General features: G+C 48.2%; 1 protein-coding gene across 1 annotated transcript in view; it reads right to left on the bottom strand.

Annotated features, from left to right (window-relative positions):
* LOC142312872 (uncharacterized) overlaps window positions 1-6,808 on the bottom strand; it is a 284,606-nt gene extending 277,798 nt beyond the window's left edge. Inside the window, exons 1-4 of the mRNA XM_075351857.1 lie at window positions 6,693-6,808; window positions 6,384-6,563; window positions 6,178-6,301; window positions 6,004-6,098 (exon numbers count right to left, since the gene is read on the bottom strand). Coding sequence (XP_075207972.1) covers window positions 6,004-6,098; window positions 6,178-6,301; window positions 6,384-6,563; window positions 6,693-6,770 — 477 coding nt within the window. The 5' untranslated portion in view covers window positions 6,771-6,808. The remainder of the gene's footprint in view (window positions 1-6,003; window positions 6,099-6,177; window positions 6,302-6,383; window positions 6,564-6,692) is intronic.
* Window positions 6,809-27,685: the final 20,877 nt, after the last annotated feature.

A 27,685-nucleotide genomic window follows, 5' to 3' on the forward strand; every position in this document is an offset into this window, starting at 1 on the left:
CACAAGCAGTATCAACTGTTCTGACTATATCTACTTACTTATGTCCCATATGTGGGTGAGCGTTCGGCCCGGATTGGCCTAATCAGTCACCTCTGAACCCACAGCTATTTATCTTCTTCTAAACCCTGAAATCATGGTTACCTTTGACTACGCAGTACGAACGATACGGGTCGCCTGTGGTTATATCCCATCTGCTGAGGAGCGACGAGTGTATTCATGCACATTAGTTGGACACCAGTGCTGTATAGAGCTGCACGTCATAAAAAATCCAGCAGGTGAAGTGCCATCACAAGGAACCATACAGAAGCAGAACAACGCGTTTTGACGCTCAGGTCTTAATCATGTTCTAGGGTGATATGTTGTCGGTTTCCTTTTGTAAGCTCCTCCCGTATACCTTAATTAGTGACACCTGAACAATTGTTCAGGGCAACTCCAGAACTAGTTGTTACGAGGAAACTGCCAAACATAGATAAGTGAAAAGACTTTCCCCAATTAGTGACACCTGAACAAATGTTCAGGGCAACTCCAGAACTAGTTATTACGGAGGATCTGACAAACAGAAATAAGTGAATAAAATGTTGTTAAAATACAGGTATCCACTATACAAAGAATATATATTCAAACACAGGAGGACAAGAGTAAAGTGCAAATTCAAAACTTTGTGTACTACCAAATCAATAGGGATACAATTACAATAGTCCCATTATAATAGTTTGCAATCCATATATTACATGAAGGTCAGACCAATAAATATTAGAGTGTGAGGTAGATAGGATAAATAAGGGCTGACCAACAGTTCAGTCAGGACTAAGAAAAGCAGTAAAGGTGAAAAGGGGGGCTGTATAAGATGTGCAATATAGGTAAGCCGTCATGGAATCTCCAGCTAAAGGCAGGGAGAGACCATGATGGCTACGTAGTCAGGCACCAGCAATGGTAAAATTTACAATTAAAGTTACATGGTAAGTGGAATGGCTTATTACAAGGCACAAAGTGGGATTCGCTTCTCTTACCTAAAGTGCAAGTGCAGGATGAAAGGATCCACCGTGTGCCTGAGGTGCCGGAAGCCCAAATACAGTCCCTTTAGCAAATGGATTCCCTAATAAACGCCCAGGATCTCCATCCGACGCGCGTTTCGCGGGTAGGTTTAGCTTTTTCAAGGTGGGGAGCCTAAGAGGTATACCTTAATTAGTGACACCTGAACAAATGTTCAGGGCAATTCCAGAACTAGTTATTACGGGGGATCTGACAAACAGAAATAAGTGAATAAAATGTTGTTAAAATACAGGTATCCACTATACAAAGAATATATATTATCATTCGTGGGTATAATCTTGTGGTATATTTACATATATATAATACAAGGACAGTAAATATCATATACATGCGATTCTGACAACATAAAATATACAGAAATATGAGATCCTATGTAAAAAGGGAAGAAAAACAATTCCCAATATTAGTTATATGATATTTAGAATCTCCATATATTTTTTCTAAAATATTGTATATATCAAACATTGCAAAACATTCTATAGAATGTTTTTACATAGGATCTTATATTTCTGTATATTTAATGTACAGTTAATATTTAACTTATTTCTGTTTGTCAGATTCCCCGTAATAACTAGTTCCGGAATTGCCCTGAACATTTGTTCAGGTGTCACTAATTAAGGTATACGGGAGGATCTTATAAAAGGAAACCGACAACATATCACCTCAGAACATGATTAAGACCTAAGCGTCGAAACGCGTTGTTCTGCTTCTGTATGGTTCCTTGTGATGGCACTTCACCTGCTGGATTTTAATAAATTCTAATAAAAAGATGGACTTTTAAATTTATACCCAGCGCTGGATTGTTCCTTCTAAACGTACTATTGGTGGCCGCACCACTCCGAGCGCAGGGCGTATCAATGCTGCAGCAGGTCTGATCGGTGAGCTGGATTTTTCCTTTCTATATGATTGTGCTCCACCTGATCATCAGAACAATTCCTGGGTTCTTCCTAATTAGTTGTTTATGTTCTTAACATCTTCTTTTATTGCATGTTTTTCCTCGATCACAAATTTATCAGTATGCTCTAGACACCAAAAACCCCATAAATAGAGCCACACTTCATATTTTACAGAGAGGAAAATACTTTTGTTTGCAATATTGAGGAATATTTTTAGCCAAGGAGGAGTACATAATTTGGGTTATCTAAGATTTATAGTAAAAAAGTACAAATAATTATAAGACCTCGTTATTTATACAGGAAACATAACTTTACCTTATAACAATGCTTCCGAGCATGAATACTGTTAAGGGGTTGTCCACACAAAATAAATTCCTGTGGATAGGTGAAAACTTGCTGATTGGTGAGTGTCCAACTACTGGGACGAGCACCGATCGGCAGAATGGAGAACGTTTATCATTGTTATAATGGGACAGTGGTGCATATGTGTAACCACTGCACGATTCATTCCCTACGGGGCTGCTAGGCACTGTACTCGTTTTTGTCTAGCAGCTGCTCTATTTTGCAGTGGGGTAAAAAGATCTCCATTCTGACAATCAATGCAGGTCCCATCGGTCGGACACCCACCTATCAGCAAGTTATCACCTGTCCTGGGCATAAGTGATAATTTGTTTTCACTGTTCTGCTTTAAGCTATGTGCCCACAAGAGATAAAACCTGCGGATTTATCTGCAGAAAATCAGCGGATTTTCTGGATTTTCCAGGATAAATCCGCAGGTTTCAGCATGCACAGACACTCCCCATGTTATCCTATGGGACATGGGGAGTGCTGTGTTCATGCTGCGGATATGTGCGGCTGCAGAACATGCTGCAGATGTCCCACAGCCGCACGTAATTGCATGTCAATTCTTTCTGTGGAATTACCTGCGGAAACCCCGGCCCTCCACTATGGACATAGGGCCGGGACTTCCGCAGGTAATCCGCAGGAATGTCCGCAGGTTTACCGCAGCTATTTCGCTGTACTACCGCAGCTAAAAATAGCTGCGGATTCCGGCGAACAGCTGCGGGAAACCTGCGGCCGTACCTGCGGATATATCCACAGGTGCGAGCTCCCGTGGGCACATAGCCTTAGACCTCAGTGCTTGTCATTACGCAGCTCCCTTGAAACCCTGATTGTGACCGGGCTTCAATGGAGACTGTGATTTTTACTACATGCAGCAATACTGTGGCATTCCTCCACATAGTGGGCACTATCAGATGATCACAAGTTATCTAACAAGTACTGAGAAAAGTAAAAAGAAATGTTTAAAAAAAAATATATGAAAAGCAAAAAACACCCTTAATAGGTCAAAACACTCCTCTTAAAACCCTATTAAAAAATAGTTAATAAAAAAATACACATAAGTAGCATCACCGAGTTCAGAAAAGTCAGATTTATCAAAATATAAAAATAATTAATCCATTTGATAAAAGAAGATTTTGGGTACTCACCGTAAAATCCTTTTCTCTGAGTCTTCATTGGGGGACACAGGAAACCATGGGTATATGCTGCTGCCACTAGGAGGCGACACTAGGCAAAAATAAAAGTTTAACTCCTCCTTCGCAGTATATACCCACCTACCGGCAGGAAGTTATTCAGTTAGTGATAAAGCAGTAGGAGGAGAAGTAGTTCTAGTAATTAGTTGATTTATATCTCTTTTTGAATGTGCATAAGTAATATGGGCGGGTGCTGTGTCACCCAATGAAGACTCAGAGAAAAGGATTTTATAGTGAGAACCCAAAATCTTCTTTTCTCTTTTGTTTCATTGGGGGACACAGGAAACCATGGGACGTTCCAAAGCAGTCCCTAAGGGTGGGAAGTAGATTATAGATTTACAATATACGTAGTTCATAGGACCCTACTGGCTAAGCCTGAGTCGGCAGAAGAGCAAGAGTCTACTTTGCAAAACCTGGATAAGGTGTGAAAATAGGACGAGGTGGTTATTTCAGAAACTTGTGAAGAGAAGTTTAATGGCGTATGGCTAAGGATGTTCTTGCTGCTCGGGTGTAATGAACCCTTAAGCGGGCTTTACAAACTATGATATCGTTAATTAATTATCGTCGGGTTCACGTTGTTTGTGACGCACATCCGGCTTCATTAACGATATCGCAGTGTGTGACATTTTTGAGCGACCTTAAACGATCGCAAAAATGGGCAAAATCGTTTACCGCGGAGAGATTGTCCTGAAATAAAAAATCGTTCTCTGCTTATTAGCGATGTTGTTTGTCGTTCCTGCGGCAGCACACATCGCTGTGTGTAACACCGCAGGAGCGACAAACATCTCCTTACCTGCCTCCACCGGCAATGCGGAAGGAAGTAGGTGGGCGGGATGTTACGTCCCGCTCAGCTCCGCCCCTCCGCTTCTATTGGACGCCTGCCATGTGATGTCGCTTAGAAAGGAGGCGGTTCGCCAGCCAGAGCGACGTCGCAGAGCAGGTATGTGCGTGTGACGCTGCTGTAGTGATAATGTTCGCTATGGCAGCAATCACCACATATCGGCCGTACGACGGGGGCGTGTGCTATCGCGCTCGACATCGCCAGCAAATGCTAGCGATGTTGCAGCGTGTAAAGACCGCTTTAGTCCTGAAGGGTTTGTCTTTTTAATGTTATATTGAATGACCCTAAAATGACAGAACATATAGGCCCTACCGAAGTTAGTCATATATGATTAAAAATGAGTCTAATCGTGTAAATTCCTTGATTCCATCAAGAGGTGTGTATTGGTTTGACCAGGTAGGGTCTGTTTTGTGCGGCTTTTGTGGTATGAAGTAGTGTTGACCAGGACGAGGGAAGGATGACTTTCTTGTTTGTGTGAAAAGACAAGACTACCTTGGAGAGGAAGATAAGGTCGTACTACAACCGGTACTTCTCTTAATGTATATATAATTAGAAACCTGGCATGACCTGAGAAACAGTAACATTCCCACCTAGACGGATGACTTGATGGCTACTAGGAACATGACGTTTCCTATAGTGTTATGTGTTGGATAGGCTCACAAGGTGGCTATGTAGTGCATTGAGGACTAGATTTCTAGAGTTTTATTGTTGATTGGTCAGTGGAAAAAAGTGAAAAAAAGGGGCTGGAGAAAAAAGCCCAGTGTCTATCCTCCTGTGGACACTAAAGGCCCCGTCACAGACAGAGATAAATCTTTGGCAGATCTGTAGTTGCAGTGAAATCATGGACATATTGTTCCATTTGTACACAGCAACAAATCTGGCACTGATTGTCCACAATTTCACTGCAACCACAGATCTGCCGCAGATTTATCTCTGTGTGTGACAGGGCCTTAAGCAAAAACTGAATAACTTCCTGCCGGTAGGTGGGTATATACTGCGAAGGAGGAGTTAAACTTTTATTTTTGCCTAGTGTCGCCTCCTAGTGGCAGCTGCATATACCCATGGTTTCCTGTGTCCCCCAATGAAACGAAAGAGAAACATTGTTTACAGAATTAATTCAAGACCAAGAAAATTTTGCTTTTTGGTAGCTGCAATACCGCAAAACATGGTATAAAAACTATCAAAACCTCTTATCTAACCCAACATAGTATCAATAAAAACATTCTCTCTCCCACAAAAAACAAGCTTCCACACAGCTCCACTGATCGAAAAATGGAAACGTTACTGGTTTCTTGAAAATGGAGACCCGAACACCAACATTTTTTTTTTTTTAATTTCTGATTTTTTTTGTTACCACTAAAATAATAAAACTCTAGATGTTTGCTATCGTCATAATTGTACTGATGAGGAGAATCATATTGCAAGATCATTTTTATCCCACAATATACACCATAAAAACAATTCCCAAAAAACAATTTCAGAATTGTGTTTTGTTAACTTCTCACTTCGTTTTCTGCTGTTCTCTGGGGTCATGGGTCTAATTTCCATGTAGAAAATTGTGTATTGAGAGTTGGCTATTCAGCGTATAACAGTGGTGGGTAACACAAGACTGAACACAACACCTTCACAGCCGTCTACACATCATAGGGAGATTTCATGACACCTTCTCTCCATCTACCTGATCATCCTGAGGAACATCGGGAATTTCCTTACAGTCCTGTAGAGGAAGAGGACGGGGACATCTCTCGGGTGTTGTCCTCTCACTGGATAGAACTGGAGGAAACACATACACGGACTGAATTCATTCTTTACATACAGATAATTATAGGCTGTGAGTATTTAGTCCTATTACCTGGTGATGTGAGGGGCTGGGGAACCTCCATCATGACGTCCTTGTACAGATCTTTGTGTCCTTCTAAATACTCCCACTCCTCCATGGAGAAATAGACGGTGACATCCTGACACCTTATAGGAACCTGACACACACAATGATACTGTCATCCCCTGGTCCCTTCATAGCATTACTGTATAATGTCCCAGCATTCCCAGCAGTGTCACCTCTCCAGTCAGCAGCTCAATCATCTTGTAGGTGAGTTCTAGGATCTCCTGGTCATTGATGTCCTCATGTATCAGGGGGTGAGGTGGAGGCCCCGTGATTGGGATCTGGGGTCTTCCGCATCCCTCAGACTCAGGGGCCTGACAGCGCTCACTAGATGTCTTCTTCACTACTGTGTAATCCTGGATATGGAGAGACACATTAATAAATCTCACTACAGACATTTCCAGAGTCCTCACCTCTCCAGTTCTGTCCATCTGTTATTCCCATAGATAAGAATGATGTAATGTGACGTCATCAGAATCTCTCACCTCTCCAGTAAGCCGGAAGAGGATCTCTAGGGTGAGGTGTAATATCCTTTCCGACGTCTTGTCCGTGTTCCCATCCATCCTTGACGGGTCAATCAGGGAATCCTTTAATATAGAAGATCTGCACTGAGAGGATCCGATATTGTAGGGACCTGAATGGGGAGAAGATGACGATGTAACATCATAAAGATCCCATGTAAGAAATTTCCAGAGCTATTTCTGGCTTCACATGATCATCCAATCCTAGCCCCGTCCTGCCCCGGTATAACACACAATCCAACTATAGTCACACAGAGATTTATCTCAGAATATCTCCAATCCAGTACCAAAAAGACAGAACAAATCTAAAGGGAAAATCTAAAATATCTCAATCTTGAAAACACCACTCCAGCGTTTGTTTTTTAATTTCCCTACCTCAGTGGTGACTCTCATTTCTGTTCTTTGCCCCTTGTAAAATACCACTTGGCGTCTTCTGCTATTCCCAGCTCCGCTCTGGTCCAGTTCCTCTATCTTGTTCCAAGACGTCTTTCTCTCCTCCACACTTGTATATTCCTCACTCAACCGCTTCCAAGACTTCTCCCAAGTACCCCCCATCCTCTGGACTTTAGTGCCCCAACACGTTAAACATTACATTCAAAACTTTCAGATGGAACTTGAAGAAAGCTTCCTGCCTGCAATGACCACGCTGCCACCACAAAACCACCGGAGCCACCACAACCTTCGTCCCACTGTCTCCTTCCCCATTATCCTGTAGAAAATGAGCTTGTGTGGCGCCCCTGAGGCTTCAGTCGCCACAGGGTACAGCATCCCACTTAAGGTGCAGTAGTTATCCCGGGTAAGGAAGAGGTTAATCGCTGGTGTTTCTCACATTCACACACCACACACAGGTGCTTTCCCACCGGGGTTGTCCTAGGGTAGACAGCGGAGTGGCCATTACGAGGCATGGGTCTTTCCCGGTCACTAGGGCAACCACCTGGGGGGCAGGCACCACTTGGGGAAAAAGGAAGGAGCATCTTCACACATAGTCAAATAACTCCGGGCACAGCTTGGGGTGAGGAGCACAGTGGGGACTTTAGTCCAGGCATATTCTTTCTACTCACACTTCTATGAGCGCCATAGGACCCGTGAGCATCCAGCTCAGCCTGAGTTCTCTACAGCCATAGGGGGTTCCAGGGTCTGCGGAGAGTGCAGGAAACACCAGCAACCCGTTCCACATTCCACACACAGGGATTGGAGGTACCCCGACCAGAAAGGACACACAGTGGGAACACTGGTGGTGACCTCGAACTGCTTGGGATTGACTGGGGCCCAGCACAGCGGTGACCGGTACTCTGGGACAGCACTGTAAAAGTGAGCAAAGACACCTGGACCCGCAAAGACTGTGTCAGCCTGTCATTACCGGCACCCCGTGCTTCGGTGTCGGCGGCCATTGACTACAACTCCCCTCATCATCCTCCTTGGGGCCCGCTCCACCTGTGGTGAGCGAAACCATCTTTGCTGCTACTACCATCCGCCCTGGAGGACAGCAACCACAGCAGCCGCTAATCCCTGGCCGCGTACCACAGGTGGCATCACAAAATCATCTCCATCCATCCCATCTCCTGACCCGGTGACGAGTAACCGCCCCAGGCTTCGTAGGGTGCTCCACTAGCAGGGCAGGGTCCTCTCCTCTCTGTATTAGTCTGTCATTGCTAGTTTGCTCAGTGTTAGTTATACTTGCATTTTTCATGTAATCACTTCTCACATGTACAGAACCAATGATGCTCTAACAATACATAATAAGTCTATGAGAGCCTCGTCCTGGCTTTAAAGGCGGCTTTACACGCAGCGACATCGCTAGCGATGTCACTCGTGAAAGCACCCGCCCCGTCGTTTATGCGTCACGGGCAAATCGCTGCCCGTAGTGCACAATATCGCTAGGCCCCGTAACACGTAACACATACCTGCCTAGCGACGTCGCTGTGGCCGGCGAACTGCCTCTTTTCTAAGGGGACGGTTCGTGCGGCATTACAGCGACGTCACACGGCAGGCGTCCAATAGAAGTGGAGGGGCGGAGAGCAGCCGCATGAAAGTCACGCCCACCTCGTTGCCGGAGGACGCAGGTACGGTGATGTTTGTCGTTCCTGGGGGGTCACACGTAGCGATGTGTGCTGCCTCAGGAACGACGAACAACCTGCATGCAGCACCATCAACGATAATTGGGATTAGAACGACGTGTCAACAATCAACGATTAGGTGAGTATTTTTGATGGTTAGCGGTCGTTCGTACGTGTCACACGCAACGACGTCGCTAACTAGGCCGGATGTGCGTCATGAATTCCGTGACCCCAACGACATCTCGTTAGTGATGTCATTACGTGTAAAGCCCCCTTTACACTTGGATTGAGTAGTGACTTCTGGTCCATCCAGCAAACAATGGAGGGATCCAGCAGGTCACAACCAACAGAACAGGACTGGAGCAGCGCCAGGAATAGCAGAAGATGGCAGCTGGTAATGGTAAGTGTGTTACTAAGGGCAGGCAACAGGAGTGAGTGATACCGCTCCGGAGGGGAAATAAAAACTGTACATGATTGGTGCATTCAATAATTCATAAGAAAAAGACACAAAGATGTAAAGTGCAGGAGATCGGACGAAAGAACCGGGGCCTCAGTAACAGATAATGATAGAACATTAATATCTCCTGATAGTGACAACATGGAGCGTGCGACGGCCATAATGGAGACTGGACAGTAACAGAGCAGCGAGCGGCGTCAGGAGGGAAGTGACCCAATCTAATCCCATACAGACAGATCTCCTGATAGAGCCGCACAGACGGGAACACGTTCTGTCTCCTGGAGTGTGAGCGCAGCACTGAGGGGGTTAATGTAATGGGGAATCTCCACATACCTCCTCCTGCAGAGCCGCACACTGGATATATGGCTGCTCTGTGCTTACAGGACCTGTGATGATGTCACATGGAGGGGAGGAGTCAGGGGTCACATGGTCAGCTCCTCAGTGTGTGCAGGACTCTCATGGTGCTGGGTGAGGTGCAGTTATGTGAGGGGTCAGGAGTAGTGATGCTCGGGTGGACTCGAGTACTGAGTATAATGGAAGTCAGTGGGAAACTCCCACACCGCCCAACTTTCGAAGAACAGAAGGAGGGATAGACTTTGCGCTGCAGCAAATTTTGAAGCCGCCCCTAGCCGCACCAATAGCCACACCCATTTGGCAGTGAGGGATGTTCCGCAGACGCCCCGGACTGTTCATTCATAGTCACAGCAGCCAGAACGTCCTCATCTTCATGTCGCTTCACTATACGATATCTGACTGTTTTGTGCCGTGTACACACGTTGCAGAAATCTGCACCAAACTACGCAATAACAATCTTCTCTGATTATTGCATTGTTGCTGCATTTTGATGCCTTTTCCCCACTATTTGATGTATTTTTGGTGCAGATGGGACGCCGCGTTTTAGGTGTTTTTATATAAAACAGGAAAGCTTTCATTTTGCACTTAAAAAAGTAACTGCAGTTTATTTCATGTGGTTTTTTTAGGCTCTAGATCAGGGGTGGGGAACCTTTTTTGCTGCCAGGGCCATTTGGAAATTTTTACCAACCTTTGGGGGCCGCAAAAAATTATCAGCTTGAAAATTACCTTAATATATTTGGTCAAACAATTAATTCACTCTTACTGTGGTGGCTGGAGCGGCTTCTGCTTTAGTGTGGCTGTGATGTTCGGTGATATTGATCATGTCGCTTCTCACAACTGCTTTTCCAGGTTTGTCTTGGTCTGGAGCACAGTCACAGATTGGTAAATCATATACATCACGTAGGAGACAATGGAGGCACATACATCACAGGAGGGGCTGGGGACATATACATGTGTGTGTGTGTGTATATATATATATATATATATATATATATATACACACACACATCACAGGAAGGGTTGGAGGCATGTATATACATCACCGAAGGGACATATACACATCACAGGAGGGACTGGAGCTATGACATCACTGGGGGGGGCATGGACAGCACTGGCGGTGGCATGGACAGCACTAGAAAGGTACTAACAGGATTGGGGGACATAAACAGGACTGAGGGAGCACAGACAGCGCTGGGGAGTAGCAGACAGCACTGGGGGGTGACAGACAGCACTCGGAGGGTGGCACACAGCATTGGGAGGCATACAGAGCAGCGGGAGACAGGAGGATCACAGTAGCGGGAGGCAGGAGGCTCGTAGCAGTGAGGCAGGAGGCTTACAGCAGGAAGGCAGGAGGCTCACAGCAGCAGGAGGTTCACAGCAGGGAGGCAGGAGGCTAATAACAGCGGGAGGCAGGTACGGCAAGAGGCTCACAGCAGTTAGGCAGGAGGCTTACAGCAGGAAGGCAGGAGGCTCTCAGCAGCAGAAGGCTCACAGCAGGGAGGCAGGAGGCTAATAACAGCGGGAGGCAGGTACGGCAAGAGGCTCACAGCAGGGAGGCAGGAGGCTCATAGCAGCGGGAAGCAGGTATGGCGGGAGGCTCACAGTAGTGAGGCAGGAGGCTTACAGCAGGAAGGCAGGAGGCTCACAGCAGGGAGTCATGCACATCAGGGAGGCAGGAGGCATACACAGAAGGAAGGCAGGAGGCTCACAGCAGGGAAGCAGGAGGCTCACAGCAGGGAAGCAGGAGGCATGCACAGTAGGGAGGCCGGAGGCTCACAGCAGGGAGGCAGGAGGCATGCACAGCAGGAAGGCAGGTGTCACACAGCACATACAGCTGGGAGGCCAGTAAACCTGATGCTCCTCTTCTTCTTTGGGACGGGAACACAGCGCATCTCATGCATAACCCGCCCACAAAGTAGGTCCCCAGCCGTTGGTACAGGCCACACATTGTGATTTAAAGGGCCAGCAGCCGACAATCGCGGCTATCGCCTGAGTACTGCGGTCTCCAGGAATGTGCCCAGGGGCCGCATACAAAGTCTTCGAGGGCCGCATATGGCCCACGGGCCGGAGGTTCCCCACCCCTGCGCTACAGGAAAAAAAGCACCAAAACAGCAGAGTTCAGCAGCATCTTTCCATGAAATCACATCCACTTTGCTTGGACAGATAAACACAGCAAGAATTCGGCACAAAAACAGCAGCAGAAAAACCCAACATTTACGCTACATGTGAACACGGACTAAATGTCCAAGCAAAGTGGATGTGATGCTAAACTCTGTGGTTTTGGTGTTTTTTCTCTCTTTAGGGTATGACCGCACTTTGCGTTTCCACCTGCGTTTCAGCTGCTTTTTAGGTCCGTTTTGAACTGCAGCGTTTTGCTTTTCCATAATAGTCTATGGAAAATGTAGATTTCTAGACCGCACTTTGCGTTTTAAAACGCTGCGTTTAATTTGCATAATTTGGGGCAAAAACTATGCGTTCAAAGAAGCAGCATGTCAGTTGTTTTTGCCATTTCTGCAGCGTTTTGCTAACATTGAAGTCAATGAGAAGTTTAAAAAAGCAACAAACATCAAAATTCCTGCATTTTACCTGCTTTTTAGGTGCAGAAACACTGCGTTTTTTACTTCAAAAACGCATGCTTTTAAGACATTAAAATAATGGAATAATATGTCCCTTTACACACACACACAGTCCGACAATTAAATTAGTGAAAATTATGATTTTATTGCTATTTTGGCAATAAATATTATAAAACCGCTATAATTTCATGAAATATAACTATTTTCTTAAATAATTCAAAAATTATATGTTTTGCTTTTTTTTCTCTTTTTTCATTCTGTTTGACTATTTAATCTTTATTTAGCAGTGTTTTGATGTTCAAAATTCATCTGTCAAAACGCAGGTGAAAAAGCATGTAAATAGCGCTGAAAACGCCTCTAAAACGTGGTAAATACGCATGCGTTTTTAGCGCTAAATTTCTGGAAAAGGCAACTTTGGCTAAATCAATTAAGGCAAAAACGTGCGTTTAGAACTGCAAGTAGGAGAACGCAAAGTGCGGTCATAGCCTTTGACTTCTATGTAGACCCTGAAAAAAACGCAAGCAAAACAAACCCGCCATTGCATTTTTACACGCAGAATAAAAGCTTTTCTGTAGTATTTATAAAGCATTAAAAACCCAGATTCACTGCGGCAAACATATCAAATAAGGGGGAAAACAAAGAAAAAAAATGCAGCAAACACGCAATAGTCAGAGAAAATTGTTATTGCACTGCGTGGTGTGGATACTGTTAGGGCCAGGTGGACGGGCGGACCCAGGAGGTGGATCCACTGGGCCGAACACCTTACTGAAGGCAAGGGGTCCGGTAGCCGGAGCACAACAGGTAGCAGGACAGTCCGTTAGAAAGAGTGGAATGTAGAAGTCCCTGGGACCACGGAGTCACTGATGGTAGTCCGGGTGACGGAGCTCAGGTTCGGAGGCCGAGATGTTGTCAGGCGGAGTCCGGAACCGATGGAGCTAGAGGACGGATCACCACAGGGATCAGAGATGGTACGGACTGACGGGATGGCAGATAGTCAGCGTTCGGAGTTCGGGAATCGGCAGGACCGGATGGCGAGGCAGGAGCGGCTCTAGAAGAGAGATAGGTAAGTATACCAGCAGAGACAAGGAGACCTGACTCCTAGCTTAGGAAACACGAAGAACAGGCCCCGCCCACTTGGACATTCAACCCCTTTATACCCTGTACCTGTGTGTTCAATATCCTGTCCGTGGACGCTGGCCCTTTAAGAAAGGGTCAATGACCGCGCGCGTGCCCTAATGCGCATGCGCGAGGCCCGGGTGCCAGAAGCCAGGGCAGGGAGCGGCGAACAGGAGGCAGGGGAGCCGGGCTGGAGCGAAGCTGCCGGCGGACGCTGGGAGCGGGGACCGGGACGCCTGGGGATCATAGGTGAGGAGGCCTGGAGGCTGTGGAGCGGGGGACGCCGGACAGAGGAGCCGGGAGGCGAGCCAGGGAAGCCGGGGAGCGTGGCAGGGGAGCCGGGGAGCTGGGCAGAGGACCCGGGGAGCGTGACAGTACCCCCCCCACGCCTCCCTCCCCGCAACCGGGACAGGAAGGCACGAATCAGAGGAGTACCCACATTCTCCCGGGGTTCCCAGGACCTATCCTCAGGACCATACCCCGCCCAGTCCACCAAGAAGAACTGTCGGCCTCGTACAGTTTTCATGGCCACGATATCCCTTACCGCATAGATGTCATCATCAGCAATAGGAGGAGGAGCAGAACTGGCAGCAGCGGAGAAGGGACCAAGGACAACCGGCTTGAGAAGGGAGACGTGGAAGGAGTTGGGTATCCTCATCGTGGCCGGGAGCTGCAGCTTGTAGGAGACCTCATTGATCCTGCTGAGGATCTTAAACGGCCCGATGTAGCGAGGACCCAGCTTGTATGACGGTAGCTTCAATCGGACGTACTTGGAAGCAAGCCAGACGAGATCTCCTGGAGAGAAACACGGGGGATCCAGACGCCTCTTGTCTGCGTGTCTCTTCATCCGCAGGGAAGCACGTCCAAGGGACGTCTTGACAGAGTCCCAAATTGTTGCAAAGTCATGGGCTACAGCATCAGCAGCAGGGACATCCGAGGAAGAGGATACAGGTAATGGGATGGAAGGCTGAAGTCCGTAAACGACATGGAAGGGAGAGCTGGAGGAGGACTCACTGACGTGGTGGTTATGGGAGAATTCAGCCCAAGGAAGAAGCGTGGACCAGTCATCGTGATGGGCGTTGACGTAGTGACGTAAGAAGGAGGTCAAGATCTGATTGACTCGTTCCACTTGGCCATTCGACTGAGGATGGTAGGCTGAAGAAAAGTCCAGAGTCACTCCCAGATGTCCGCAGAGAGCCCTCCAGAAGCGGGAAGTGAACTGAGTTCCTCTGTCGGACACAATGTGTGATGGAAAGCCATGCAACCGGAAGATGTGCTGTATGTAGGCGTCAGCGAGTTCCTGGGCTGAGGGCAGTCCAGCCATAGGGACGAAATGAGCCATTTTGGAGAACCGATCCACCACGACCCATATGACTGTGTGTCCGGAGGACAGGGGCAAGTCCGTAATAAAGTCCATTGCAATGTGTTGCCACGGAACGGAGGGTATAGGCAGAGGCAGAAGACGACCATATGGCAGGTGTTTGGGCGTCTTGTTCCTGGCACAAGAGGAGCAGGCTGAGACAAAAGAAGCGACGTCCGTGCGGAGGGATGGCCACCAGTAGTGACGTACAATTGTACTCCATGTTCTCTTCTGACCAGCATGGCCGGCTGCATGGCCCCAGTGCAGCACTTTTTGCCTGTCGGTCTCAGAGACATAGGTCTTCCCGGGCGGTATCTGGGCCAGGGTGACAGGGGCAACCGGAATGATTTTACTAGGACAGATGATGGGTTGGGATGTCTCCTCCTCCTGTTCCATGGGCATGAATGACCTGGACAAGGCATCTGCTCGCACATTCTTGTCCGCGGGTCGGAAATGGAGCTGGAAATCGAACCTGGCAAAGAACAAGGACCACCTGGCTTGCCGTGGGTTCAGCCGCTGAGCGGACCGCAGGTATTCCAGGTTCTTGTGGTCCGTATAAATGATCACGGGGTACACTGCTCCCTCCAGAAGGTAGCGCCATTCCTCCAGAGCCAGTTTGACTGCCAATAGCTCTCGGTCACCGATGGTGTAGTTGCGTTCAGGCGCTGAGAAGCTCTTGGAGAAGAAACCGCAAGTCACCATCTTCCCGGAGGAAGACTTCTGCATGAGCACTGCTCCGGCTCCGGAGGAGGAGGCATCCACCTCCAAGGTGAACTGTCGGTTTAACTCCGGACGGTGGAGCACAGGGGAGGAAGCAAATGCCCGCTTCAGGGAGCCAAACGCGGCGTCGGCCGCAGGTGACCAGTCCTTTGGATTAGCCCCCTTCTTGGTCAAGGCGGAGAGAGGTGCAGTCAGAGCAGAGAAGTGAGGGATGAACTGACGGTAATAGTTTGCGAATCCCAGAAAGCGTTGGATTGCCTTCAGTCCAGAAGGAGGGGGCCAGTTGATAATGGAAGAGACCTTCTCCGGATCCATCTGCAGGCCGGTATCGGAGATCACGTAACCCAGGAAGGGAAGAGAAGACTGCTCGAAGACACACTTCTCGTACTTGGCGTACAGACGATTCTCCCTCAGTCTTTGTAGAACCAGCTGCACGTTCTCTCTGTGGGTCTGGAGGTCCGGAGAAAAGACCAGGATGTCATCAAGATACACCACCACACAGACGTAGAGAAGATCCCGGAACACGTCGTTCACCAATTCCTGAAAGACTGCTGGTGCGTTACACAGGCCGAAGGGCACCACACAGTATTCATAGTGCCCATCGCGAGTATTGAACGCGGTCTTCCATTCGTCCCCGTCAGCGGATGCGGACCAGGTTGTAGGCACCCCGAAGATCCAACTTGGTAAACACACGAGCTCCTCTAAGCCGATCAAACAATTCGGGGATGAGCGGCAGGGGGTATTTATTTTTCACGGTGATTTGGTTCAATCCCCGGTAGTCAATGCATGGGCGTAAGTCGCCCTCTTTCTTCTTAACGAAGAAGAAGCCTGCTCCAGCAGGAGAGGAGGATCTCCGAATGAATCCCCTTGCCAGGTTCTCTGTGATGTAGGTAGACATGGCCCTTGTTTCGGCAGGAGACAGCGGATATATCCGTCCTCGAGGTGGTGTAGTTCCCGGGAGCAGGTCGATGGCACAATCGTAAGGACGATGTGGCGGCAGTACCTCTGACTCCTTTTTATCAAAGACGTCCGCGAAGGACCAATAGGCCGAGGGCAGTCCCGGTAGGGACTCAGGAACCGGAGGTCGTCAGATGGGCTGTATAGTCTTCAGACAGTTCTCGTGGCAAGAGGAGCCCCATCGGGTGATTTCACCAGTACCCCAGCTGACTGACGGTTCGTGTGTCCGTAACCAGGGGAGTCCCAGCAGGATTTGGTGAGACATGTGTGGGAGGACATAGAGAGCGATGTTCTCGGTGTGCAGGGCACCGATACGCAGTTCCACCGGCTTGGTGATCCACGAGATGGTGTCAGAGAGGGGTCTCCCATCCACAGAGGCAATCACGAGGGGTTTGTCGAGTGGAGTAACAGGCACCTGGTACTTATCCACCGTGGCCTGCTGGATGAAATTGCCTGCTGCCCCGGAATCGAGGTACGCCTCGGCCGTGAACCGCGTCTCTCCCGTTGTCACTTGAACAGTCCACGTAACCGGGTCAGAGAGAGTCCCAGCACCTAGGGTGGCCTCTCCTACCAACCCTAGGCTTTGGAGTTTCCCGGCCTCTCTGGACAGGAGCGTAGCAGGTGTGTGCCCTCTCCGCAGTAGAAGCAGAGACCTTTGGCGAGCCGTTCTGCTCGGCGTTGTTCGGACTGCCGCAGACGGTCGATCTGCATGGGCTCGTGGACGGAGACACCAGATGACGTTGACTGAAGTACGGCGGGCTTCTGCGGAGGAGATGAATGCCGTATCGGACGTCTCTCACGGGACACCTGTTACGGTTGCTGCGAGCACTGGAGACTATGTCCAGATTTCTTGCTACTGCACATGTGCGAGCGCTGGAGACTAAGTCCAGATTTCTTGCTACTGCACATGTGCGAGCGCTGGAGACTAAGTCCAGATTTCTTGCTACTGCACATGTGCGAGCGCTGGAGACTAAGTCCAGATTTCTTGCTAATGCACATGTGCGAGCGCCGGAGACTAAGTCCAATCTTGGAGCCATTGCACATGTGCGGGTGACATCATCGCTGACACGAGGTCACATGTCTCTGACACCTTCTATGCCGATTGGTCGCTGGTCATGTGCTTGTGACGTCTTGCTCGGTGATAGGCCAGCATGACGTCACTCCTGTCGTTCTGGCAGCGGATTGGCTCTGGTGTCCTCCATCTTGGATGAGGCACAGAGTCTATATAAGACCCTGACACACGCCGCATGGTGCTCAGTCCTCTTGGTTCATGCATATGAGTAGACGCTCTGTGCGCGTTCCTCTAGGCATTCCTCTGTCTATGCTAGGTGAGCGCTACCGGCAGGGTAGCGTTCTTATACCTTACAGCTTCGGCTGCTGTCCGTATCCTTACCTCTTAGGGGAGCGGACATAGGCAGGTGCCTGAGGCACATGGTCTGGCTGGGCCTTGTGATTCTCCTCGTAGGTGGACGTTGCCGCTAGGGTAACGTTCCTTTTACTGCGTCTGGCAGTTGTTCGTATCCTCGCACACTAGGGGAGCGAACAGAGGTAGGAGCTTTGTGCGGCTTACGCTGCTGTTCGTCTCTTTTGCACCACTAGAAGAGCGGACCTAGGCAGGTGCCATATCTAGTGGTTCGTGTCCTCGCACACTAGTGGAGCGAACGCAGGTAGGAGCTTTGTGCGGCTTACGCTGCTGTTCGTCTCTTTTGCACCACTAGAAGAGCGGACCTAGGTAGGTGCCATTTCGCACACATTGCCTTTGTCTCTGTGATTATTAACAGAGATCATTCCACACACCCTCCAAGTAAGGGAGGAATTGCTTTACTTACTTATTATATCCTTCTGTGAGTTAACAGAGGTATTGCACTCTGCCATAGTCTGCAGCAAAGTCTTTGCACGGTGGACCCTGACTGTCTGATACTCATTTCGGTTATTATCAGACAGCCCCCCGTAACAACACCTCTTTGGATCGTTCCTGAAAGCGAAGATCCACTCGAGTCACTAGGGCAATCAGGGCATCCAGGGTGGACGGCACGTCACGACCAGCCAGCTCATCTTTAATTCGACCCGAGAGACCTTCCCAGAAGGCGGCGGTTAGAGCCTCATTGTTCCACCCGAGTTCCGAAGCCAAGGTGCGAAAACGGATGGCATATTGGCCCACCAGAGTCCCCTGACGTAGCCGGAGAAGAGATGAGGCAGACGCGGAGGCGCGTCCGGGCTCGTCAAAGGTGCCACGAAATGCCTGCAGGAAGTCCTGGATATTAGTGGTCACAGGGTCCTCCTTCTCCCACAAGGGGTTCATCCAGGCCAGTGCCTCACCCTCTAGATGTGACATCATGAACGCGACCTTGGCTTGGTCGGAGGCAAACAAATGCGGCAGCTGCTTGAAATGGAGAGAGCACTGATTGATGAATCCCCTGCAGGTCTTGGGATCTCCGGCGTACCGGGGCGGTGAGGCCAAACGAAGTCTGGAAGCATCCGAGGAGGCTGCCACGGGAGCTGTGGCCGTGGATTGTACAGTGGAAGCTCGAGATGCTGAAGATGTGACCGACGCTTGTAGCGTGTTCAGGCGGGCGTCCACAGAAGACATGAAGTTTAGCATGCGGGTCTGGGTCTCACGCTGGCGTGTGAGTTCCTCCTGCAAGGCTGCTAGTGCTTCGGCGGGATCCATGGCCTGTTCTTACTGTTAGGGCCAGGTGGACGGGCGGACCCAGGAGGTGGATCCACTGGGCCGAACACCTTACTGAAGGCAAGGGGTCCGGTAGCCGGAGCACAACAGGTAGAAGGACAGTCCGTTAGAAAGAGTGGAATGTAGAAGTCCCTGGGACCACGGAGTCACTGATGGTAGTCCGGGTGACGGAGCTCAGGTTCGGAGGCCGAGATGTTGTCAGGCGGAGTCCGGAACCGATGGAGCTAGAGGACGGATCACCACAGGGATCAGAGATGGTACGGACTGACGGGATGGCAGATAGTCAGCGTTCGGGGTTCGGGAATCGGCAGGACCGGATGGCGAGGCAGGAGCGGCTCTAGAAGAGAGATAGGTAAGTATACCAGCAGAGACAAGGAGACCTGACTCCTAGCTTAGGAAACACGAAGAACAGGCCCCGCCCACTTGGACATTCAACCCCTTTATACCCTGTACCTGTGTGTTCAATATCCTGTCCGTGGACGCTGGCCCTTTAAGAAAGGGTCAATGACCGCGCGCGCGCCCTAATGCGCATGCGCGAGGCCCGGGTGCCAGAAGCCAGGGCAGGGAGCGGCGAACAGGAGGCAGGGGAGCCGGGCTGGAGCGAAGCTGCCGGCGGACGCTGGGAGCGGGGACCGGGACGCCTGGGGATCATAGGTGAGGAGGCCTGGAGGCTGTGGAGCGGGGGACGCCGGACAGAGGAGCCGGGAGGCGAGCCAGGGAAGCCGGGGAGCGTGGCAGGGGAGCCGGGGAGCTGGGCAGAGGACCCGGGGAGCGTGACAGATACCTGGAGAAAAAACGCAGCCTTTATGGTCTCAGCGTTATATTTTTATTACATTTTTTATGCCTTTAACCCCTTCACCCCCGGCCACTAAAACACCCTAATGACCGGGCCATTTTTTGCAATTCTGACCAGTGTCACTTTGACAGGTTATAACTCTGGAACGCTTCAACGGATCCTGGCGATTCTGAGATTGTTTTTTCGTGACATATTGTACTTCATGTCAGTGGTAAATTTAGGCCGATACTTTTTGCGTTTATTTGTGAAAATTTAGGAAATTGTGCGAAAATTTGGAAAATTTCGCAATTTTCAAACTTTGAAAATTTATGCCCATAAATCTGAGAGATATGTCACACAAAATAGTTACTAAATAACATTTCCCACTTGTCAACTTTACATCAGCGCAATTTTCGAAAGAAATTTTTTTTTCGTTAGGAAGTTAGAAGGGGTCAAAGTTCATCAGCAATTTCTAATTTTTCCAACAAAATTTACAAAATATTTTTTTTAGGGACCACATCACATTTGAAGTGACTTTGAGAGGCCGAGGTGACAGAAAATACCCAAAAGTGACCCCATTCTAAAAACTGCACCCCTCACACTGCTCAAAACCACATCCAAGAAGTTTATTAACCCTTTAGGTGCGTCACAGGAACCAAAGCAATGTGGAAGGAAAAAATGAAAATTTTACTTTTTAACACAAAAATGTTACTTTAGCCATAAAATTTTCATTTTTACAAGGGAGAAAAGAGAAAGTGCACCCTACAATTTATTGTGCATGTTCTCCTGAGTACGCTGATACCCCATATGTGGTAAAAATCAATTGTTTGGACACACGGCAGTGCTCGGAAGGCAAGGAGCGCCATTTGAATTTTTGAACGCAAAATTAGCTGCACTAATTAGCGGACGCCATGTCGGGTTTGAAGACCCCCTGAGGTGCCTAAACAATGGAGCTCCCCCACAAGTGACCCCATTTTGGAAACTAGAGCCCTCAAATATTTTTTCTAGATGTTTGGTGAGCACTTTGAACACCTGGGGGCTTCACAGAAGTTTATAACGTTGAGCCGTGAAAAGAAAAAAAATTTTTTTTACCACAAAACTGTTGCTTCAACTAGGTAGCTTTTTTTTCACAAGGGTATCGGGAAAAAATGCAACATAAAATGTATTGTCCATTTTCTCCTGAGTACGCAGATACCTCATATGTGGTGGAAAGTAATTGTTTGGGCACATGGCGGGGCTCAGAAGAGAAGGAGCGCCATTTGACAGCAAAATTGGTTGGAATCATTAGCGGACGCCATGTCACGTTTGGAGACCCCCTATGGTGCCTAAACAATGGAGCTCCCCAACAAGTGACACCATTTTGGAAACTAGAGCCCTCAAATAATTTTTCTAGATGTTTGGTGAGCACTTTGAACACCTGGGGGCTTCACAGAAGTTTATAGCGTTGAGCCGTGAAAAGAATTTTTTTTTTTTTTACCACAAAACGGTTGCTTCAACTAGGTAGCTTTTTTTTTCACAAGGGTAACAGGAAAAAATGCACCATAAAACGTATTGTGCAATTTCTCCTGAGTACACAGACACCTCATATGTGGTGGAAAGTAATTGTTTGGGCGCACGGCGGGGCTCAGAAGAGAAGGAGCGCCATTTGACTTTTCAAACGCACAGACGCAGTGCACTGATCGGCCGCTGCAGGACGCACGGTCGGATGCGATAAAAAAAAGCGTCGGGGATACGTAAAAAAAAAAGTCACGCCAAAAATTGACCATGGATGCAGATACGTTATGTGCATCCCTGATCAGCGCTTGGCGGGACGCACGGACGGATGCGATACAAAAAGCGTCGCAAATACGGAAAAAAGTCGCGTCAAAAATTGAGCAGGGATGCCGATCCGTTATCTGCATCCCTAATCAGCGCTCGGCGGGACGCACGGACGGATGTGATACAAAAAGCGTCGTGAATACGGAAAAAAGTCACGCCAAAAACTGACCACGGATGCAGATCCGTTATCTGCATCCCTGATCAGCGCTCGGCGGGACGCACGGACGGATGCGATACAAAAAGCGTCGTGAATACGGAAAAAAGTCACGCCAAAAATTGACCATGGATGCCGATCCGTTATGTGCATCCCTGATCAGCGCTTGGCGGGACGCACGGACGGATGCGATACAAAAAGCGTCAGGGATACGGAAAAAAAGTCACGCCAAAAATTGAGCAGGGATGCCGATCCGTTATCTGCATCCCTGATCAGCGCTTGGCGGGACGCACGGACGGATGAGGTGTAAAAATGGACAGGGGATACGGGAAAAAAAAAAAAAAGTTATACTCACAGTACCCAGAGGACTAGCAGGAGGATCACTGACCAGAAGAGCTGCAGAGGAACAGATGGCAGAGAGATGGACAGCTTTACAGGAGCAGCAGGCAGATCAGCAGAATGCCCAGGAAGGACCCAGCGATGGACGCAGATGTGATCAGGCCGGTGAAGACAGGTAAGAGGACGTCGGGGGAGAGGGGGGGGTGAGAGCAGAGGGGGGGTTGAGAGCAGAGGGGGGGGCAGAGCAGAGGGGGGGGAGAGCAGAGGGGGGAGAGCAGAGGGGGAGACCGGAGAGGGAGCTGCAGAAGCAGAATAGAGATAATGGGGGAGGCAGTCAGATCGCGGGGGGAGCAGATCGGGATGTCGGGGGGGGGGGGGTTGGGGGGAGCAGATCGGGATGTCGGGGCGGGGCAGATCGCAGGGGGGGGCACGGCAGGGGCTATCACGGCAGCGTGCAGGGGCACCACGGGAGCGCGCACGGGCTGCAAAGTGAGCACAGTACTCACGTGAAGCAGCAGCGGTGACCTCAGCTACGGCGGCGGCGGCAGCAGCAGCGGTGGCGTGGTACCACAAGTACCAGCCACTGCATGCTGCAGACATGTTGGGGGAGGGCTCGCAGGCCAGCACAGGCCTGGGGAGGGCGGCCACCGGCAGATCAGACCGCCCCACTGCACACTGATTGGAGCGATTGCGCGTCATAGCACGATCGCTCCAATCAGTGCTGCAGGGGCTGGGGGCGGCATGTTTGAGGTCCACCTATGATATGCTGCAGCAGCTGCGGCATCTCATAGCTGGATCTCACAGGATCGCACTAATTCGGGCATTATTTTTGCCGAAATTAGTGCGATCGATGTGGTTGGCGGTTCAGATTTGAACAGCCAATCACATCGATCGTCGATAGGGGGTGGCGATGCCGCCCCCCCTGGGGTCAAGCAAAGGTCCCCTGCTGTAAGAAACAGCAGGGGACATCATTTGAAAGCCGTTGCTATGGCCACGGCAATCAAATGAAGTTTAGGCCGTAAAATTACGTCCCTGGTCGTTAAGTCACGTTAAAATAGGACGTAATTTTACGGCCCGCGGTCGTGAAGGGATTAATAGAGAAAAATAATCACAAAATGTTTTTACATCATTTCACAAGTCCCATAAATAATTGATCGCTGTGTTAATATTTAGGTCGTTATAATTATAGGGAGATCAAACATGAACCTGTTTTTTGCTGATTTGCGATGTTTATTATATTTTAAAAAAGTGTATCACAAAAAAAAAAAAAATTATATTTTTTTATTTTTTTAGTAATTTTATAGGAAGAAAAAAAAATCTCTCTTTTTTTTGTCCTTCTATAATTCAGGGACATAGAGATACATTGTACTGAGCAGTGGATTTCTATGTCCAGTAGAGAGTGTACTGAAGCTGGCTGGGGCCACAGGACACTACTGCGAGTCCATCGTATGACACTCGGCTGCCACTCTGCTGGAGTGTACGTCGAGTGTCATGCCACTGTGATGCGAACCTGCGATCGCAACGCAGCCGCGGAGGAGAGGGAGGGACTAATCTCCCCATCTCCTCCATTGTCAGCTGATGCGTATATCGCACTGTAATGCGAGTGCAATGCAATGTTTCTCTAGCACACATAGACTTGTATGGGTGTGAGAGAAAAACGAATCGGATTCCACGCAATTGTTTTCTCAGTCCAATTAGGGCTGAGAAAAAAAATCACTCTTGGGAGCGGCCCCATAGAGTAACAATGGTCCGAATGGAATGCAATTTTTTATCACATTCCACTCGCTCCGTGTTACTCGCCGTGTGTCCTTAGCCTTAGGCCTTGATGTGAGTGGAGTGCGATAAAACATCGCATTCCACTCGGACCAATTTTAACCTGTGTGTCAGCTCACATGAGCGATTATTTTCTCAGCCCTAATCGGACCGAGATAACAATCGCAGCATGCTGTGACTGTAATGCGAGACTCTTTTTCTCGCACCCATTCAAGTGTATGGGTTGAGAGAAAAATCGCACTGCACTCGCGGTACACCGGTGTACCACGTGTGCAGAGCGAGAATCGAAATAGCCGGCTACGGAGGAGAGAGGGAGATAAATCCCTCCCTCCCCTCCGCAGCGCCGGCCTGCCCCCCGCAGCTGAGGTCCGCTCGCACAGTCGGACCGCAGTCGCAGGGATACTAGCATGACACTCGGCTCCTGCTGTGCTGCCAGCGCAAGCCAAGTGTCATGCGAGCATCCCACTAGTGCCCCATGTGGCCCCGGCCTTACTGACACTTCTTTCGGTGCCTCTCAGCTTCAGCCTCCATCTCACAGGCAGACAGTGTTGCAATATTGTTACCATGAAGCAGAGCTCAGGGAGCTGCAAAAAATGTGTTTGCAAGAAGACAAGTTTCATATCTTCTGTTCTGTGTCAGTTTCTTGTCTCACATGGGTAACGCTTCTTTTATTTAAAGTAAGCTCTGGAGGCGGAGTAATCTTCCAGGCAGCATCCACCCCATAGCCTGGAAGAGCTCATTTACATAAAGTAATAAAAGATGATTTTTCCACAACAAGGCATCTGATATGAGACATACAGGTAGGACTTTTTCAGCATTCTATAACCTGCATGCCCATATTAATAAGGTCAAAGTGTTAAAAAAGGTCAAAGTGGTGACAGATTCCCTTTAAAGGAAAGCAATTTGTATGTTTACAATTTAGCAATTCAGATAGATTCTCCAGGGTTAGAATCTCATTTTCAGGTATTACCGTACGTTACTTTGCCTCTTCTAATACTTCTCTTGAAGACCTCCTGAAGGATCTACAGAGGAGATTGCCTTTGACAGTTTTGAGAAGATCTGTGCAGCTGACCTCTCCCCTGGTAATTTACTCCCTACATCCCCCTTGAGTTGTGCTGCTGATAGGGAAGTGACAATTTAAGTTTGGGCACCATTTGATAATATTAACATGTCAAGTAATAATCAGCTTACACACTGAAGAATTTTTCTACGTGTTGCTGAAAGAAGACGAGAAAAAAGATTTACACTGTAAATCATCCCTTCTGAACAGTCCTCTAGTCATGTTATTCTCCCCTCACTATTTCCATAGAAAGCATACCAGCTGTCCCTCAGCTCATTATATTATAAGGTAACATCTTACTATGTAAAGAATAAAAAGAAATATAGATCCAAACACAAGCAACACAAGCAGGTTTTAGAAGTAGATGTTTAATAACGGACGATTGGTAACAAGTTTGAGAAGGGTTGTCCAGTGCCTTTCACTCTTGGATCAGATATCAGGATTGGGTAGATGCTAATGTACGTAATCAGGACAGTTCCCAAAAAAATATTGGATTCCCAATTGTTCTTATCCACTATGGAGCCTGTGACCTGGGAGAACCATGAGCTGCACAGTCCTGCTTTCTGTCGGGCAGTCCAATTTTAACTGGAGCCATACAAAGTTGTTTACATTGGTGGAACAGGGAGCCCTCAGCTCCTTGATCCACCATCCAGCCTTTGTGGCTCCGGACCAGCAGGTGCAATAATGTCTACATTATGCCAGTGCAAAGATTCTCAGTCCTCCCACAGCTCAGACCTGAACACAATCTTGTGTGAACGGGGCTAGGTGGTTTCTATGATTATGTTGATGCACTGTTTTGCGAGGGAATGTGAGAAACTACACCGTGTGCAGAATTATTAGGCAAGATGTATTTTAGAGGATTTTTTTTTATTATTGATCAACTACTATGTTCTCAAGCAACCCAAAAGACTCATAAATATCAAAGCTTAATATTTTGGAAGTTGGAGTGGTTTTTTTTTAGATTTGGCTATCTTAGGAGGATATCTATTTGTGCAGGTAACTATTACTGTGCAGAATTATTAGGCAACTTAATAAAAACCAAATATATTCCCATCTCACTTGTTTATTTTCACCAGGTAAACCAATATAACTGCACAAAATTTAGAAATAAACATTTCTGACATGCAAAAACAAAACCCAAAAAACTTAGTGACCAATATAGCCACCTTTCTTTATGATGACACTCAACAGCCTACCATGCATAGATTCTGTCAGTTGCTTGATCTGTTTACGATCAACATTGCGTGCAGAAGCCACCACAGCCTCCCAGACTCTGTTCTGAGAGGTGTACTGTTTTCCCTCCCTGTAGATCTCACATTTTATGAGGGACCACAGGTTCTCTATGGGGTTCAGATCAAGTGAACAAACGGGCCATGTCATTATTTTTTCATCGTTTAGACCTTTACTGGCCAGCCACGCTGTGGAGTAGTTGGATACATGTGATGGAGCATTGTCCTGCATGAAAATCATGTTTTTCTTGAATGATATCGACTTCTTCCTGTACCACTGCTTGAAGAAGTTGTCTTCCAGAAACTGACGGTAGGTCTGGGAGTTGAGCTTCACTCCATCCTCAACCCAAAAAGGTCCCACAAGTTCATCATTGATGTTACCAGCCCATACCAGTACCTCACCTCCACCTTGCGGTCATCTGCGTCGGAGTGGAGCTCTCTGCCCTTTACTGAGCCAGCCTCTGGCCCATTCATCTGGCCCATCAAGAGTCACTCTCATTTCATCAGTCCATAAAACCTTTGAAAAATCAGTCTTAAGATATTTCTTGGCCCAGTCTTGACGTTTTATCTTATGTGATGTTCGATGATATTGATCATGTGGCTTCTCATAACTGCTTTTCCAGGTTTGTCTTGGTCTGGAGCACAGTCAACAGATTGGTAAATCATATACATCACGTAGGAGACACTGGAGGCACATACATCACAGGAGGGGCTGTGGACATATACATGTATGTGTGTATATATAAAGATATATATATACAGTGCCTGCAAGTAGTATTCAACCCCCTGCAGATTTAGCAGGTTTACACATTCGGAATTAACTTGGCATTGTGACATTTGGACTGTAGATCAGCCTGGAAGTGTGAAATGCACTGCAGCAAAAAATAATGTTATTTCTTTTTTTATTTTTTTTTTTAAATTGTGAAAAGTTTATTCAGAGGGTCATTTATTATTCAACTCCTCAAACCACAAGAATTCTGTTTGGTTCCCCTAAAGTATTAAGAAGTATTTCAGGCACAAAGAACAATGAGCTTCACATGTTTGGATTAATTATCTCTTTTTCCAGCCTTTTTTGACTAATTAAGACTCTCCCCAAACTTGTGAACAGCACTCATACTTGGTCAACATGGGAAAGACAAAGGAGCATTCCAAGGCCATCAGAGACAAGATCGTGGAGGGTCACAAGGCTGGCAAGGGGTACAAAACCCTTTCCAAGGAGTTGGGCCTACCTGTCTCCACTGTTGGGAGCATCATCCGGAAGTGGAAGGCTTATGGAACTACTGTTAGCCTTCCACGGCCTGGACAGCCTTTGAAAGTTTCCACCCATGCTGAGGCCAGGCTTGTCCGAAGAGTCAAGGCTAACCCAAGGACAACAAGGAAGGAGCTCCGGGAGGATCTCATGGCAGTGGGGACATTGGTTTCAGTCAATACCATAAGTAACGTACTCCACCGCAATGGTCTCCGTTCCAGACGAGCCCGTAAGGTACCTTTACTTTCAAAGCGTCATGTCAAGGCTCGTCTAC

This window comes from Anomaloglossus baeobatrachus, chromosome 5 (genome assembly GCF_048569485.1).
Source record: "Anomaloglossus baeobatrachus isolate aAnoBae1 chromosome 5, aAnoBae1.hap1, whole genome shotgun sequence".
Classification (NCBI taxonomy): Eukaryota; Metazoa; Chordata; class Amphibia; order Anura; family Aromobatidae; genus Anomaloglossus; species Anomaloglossus baeobatrachus.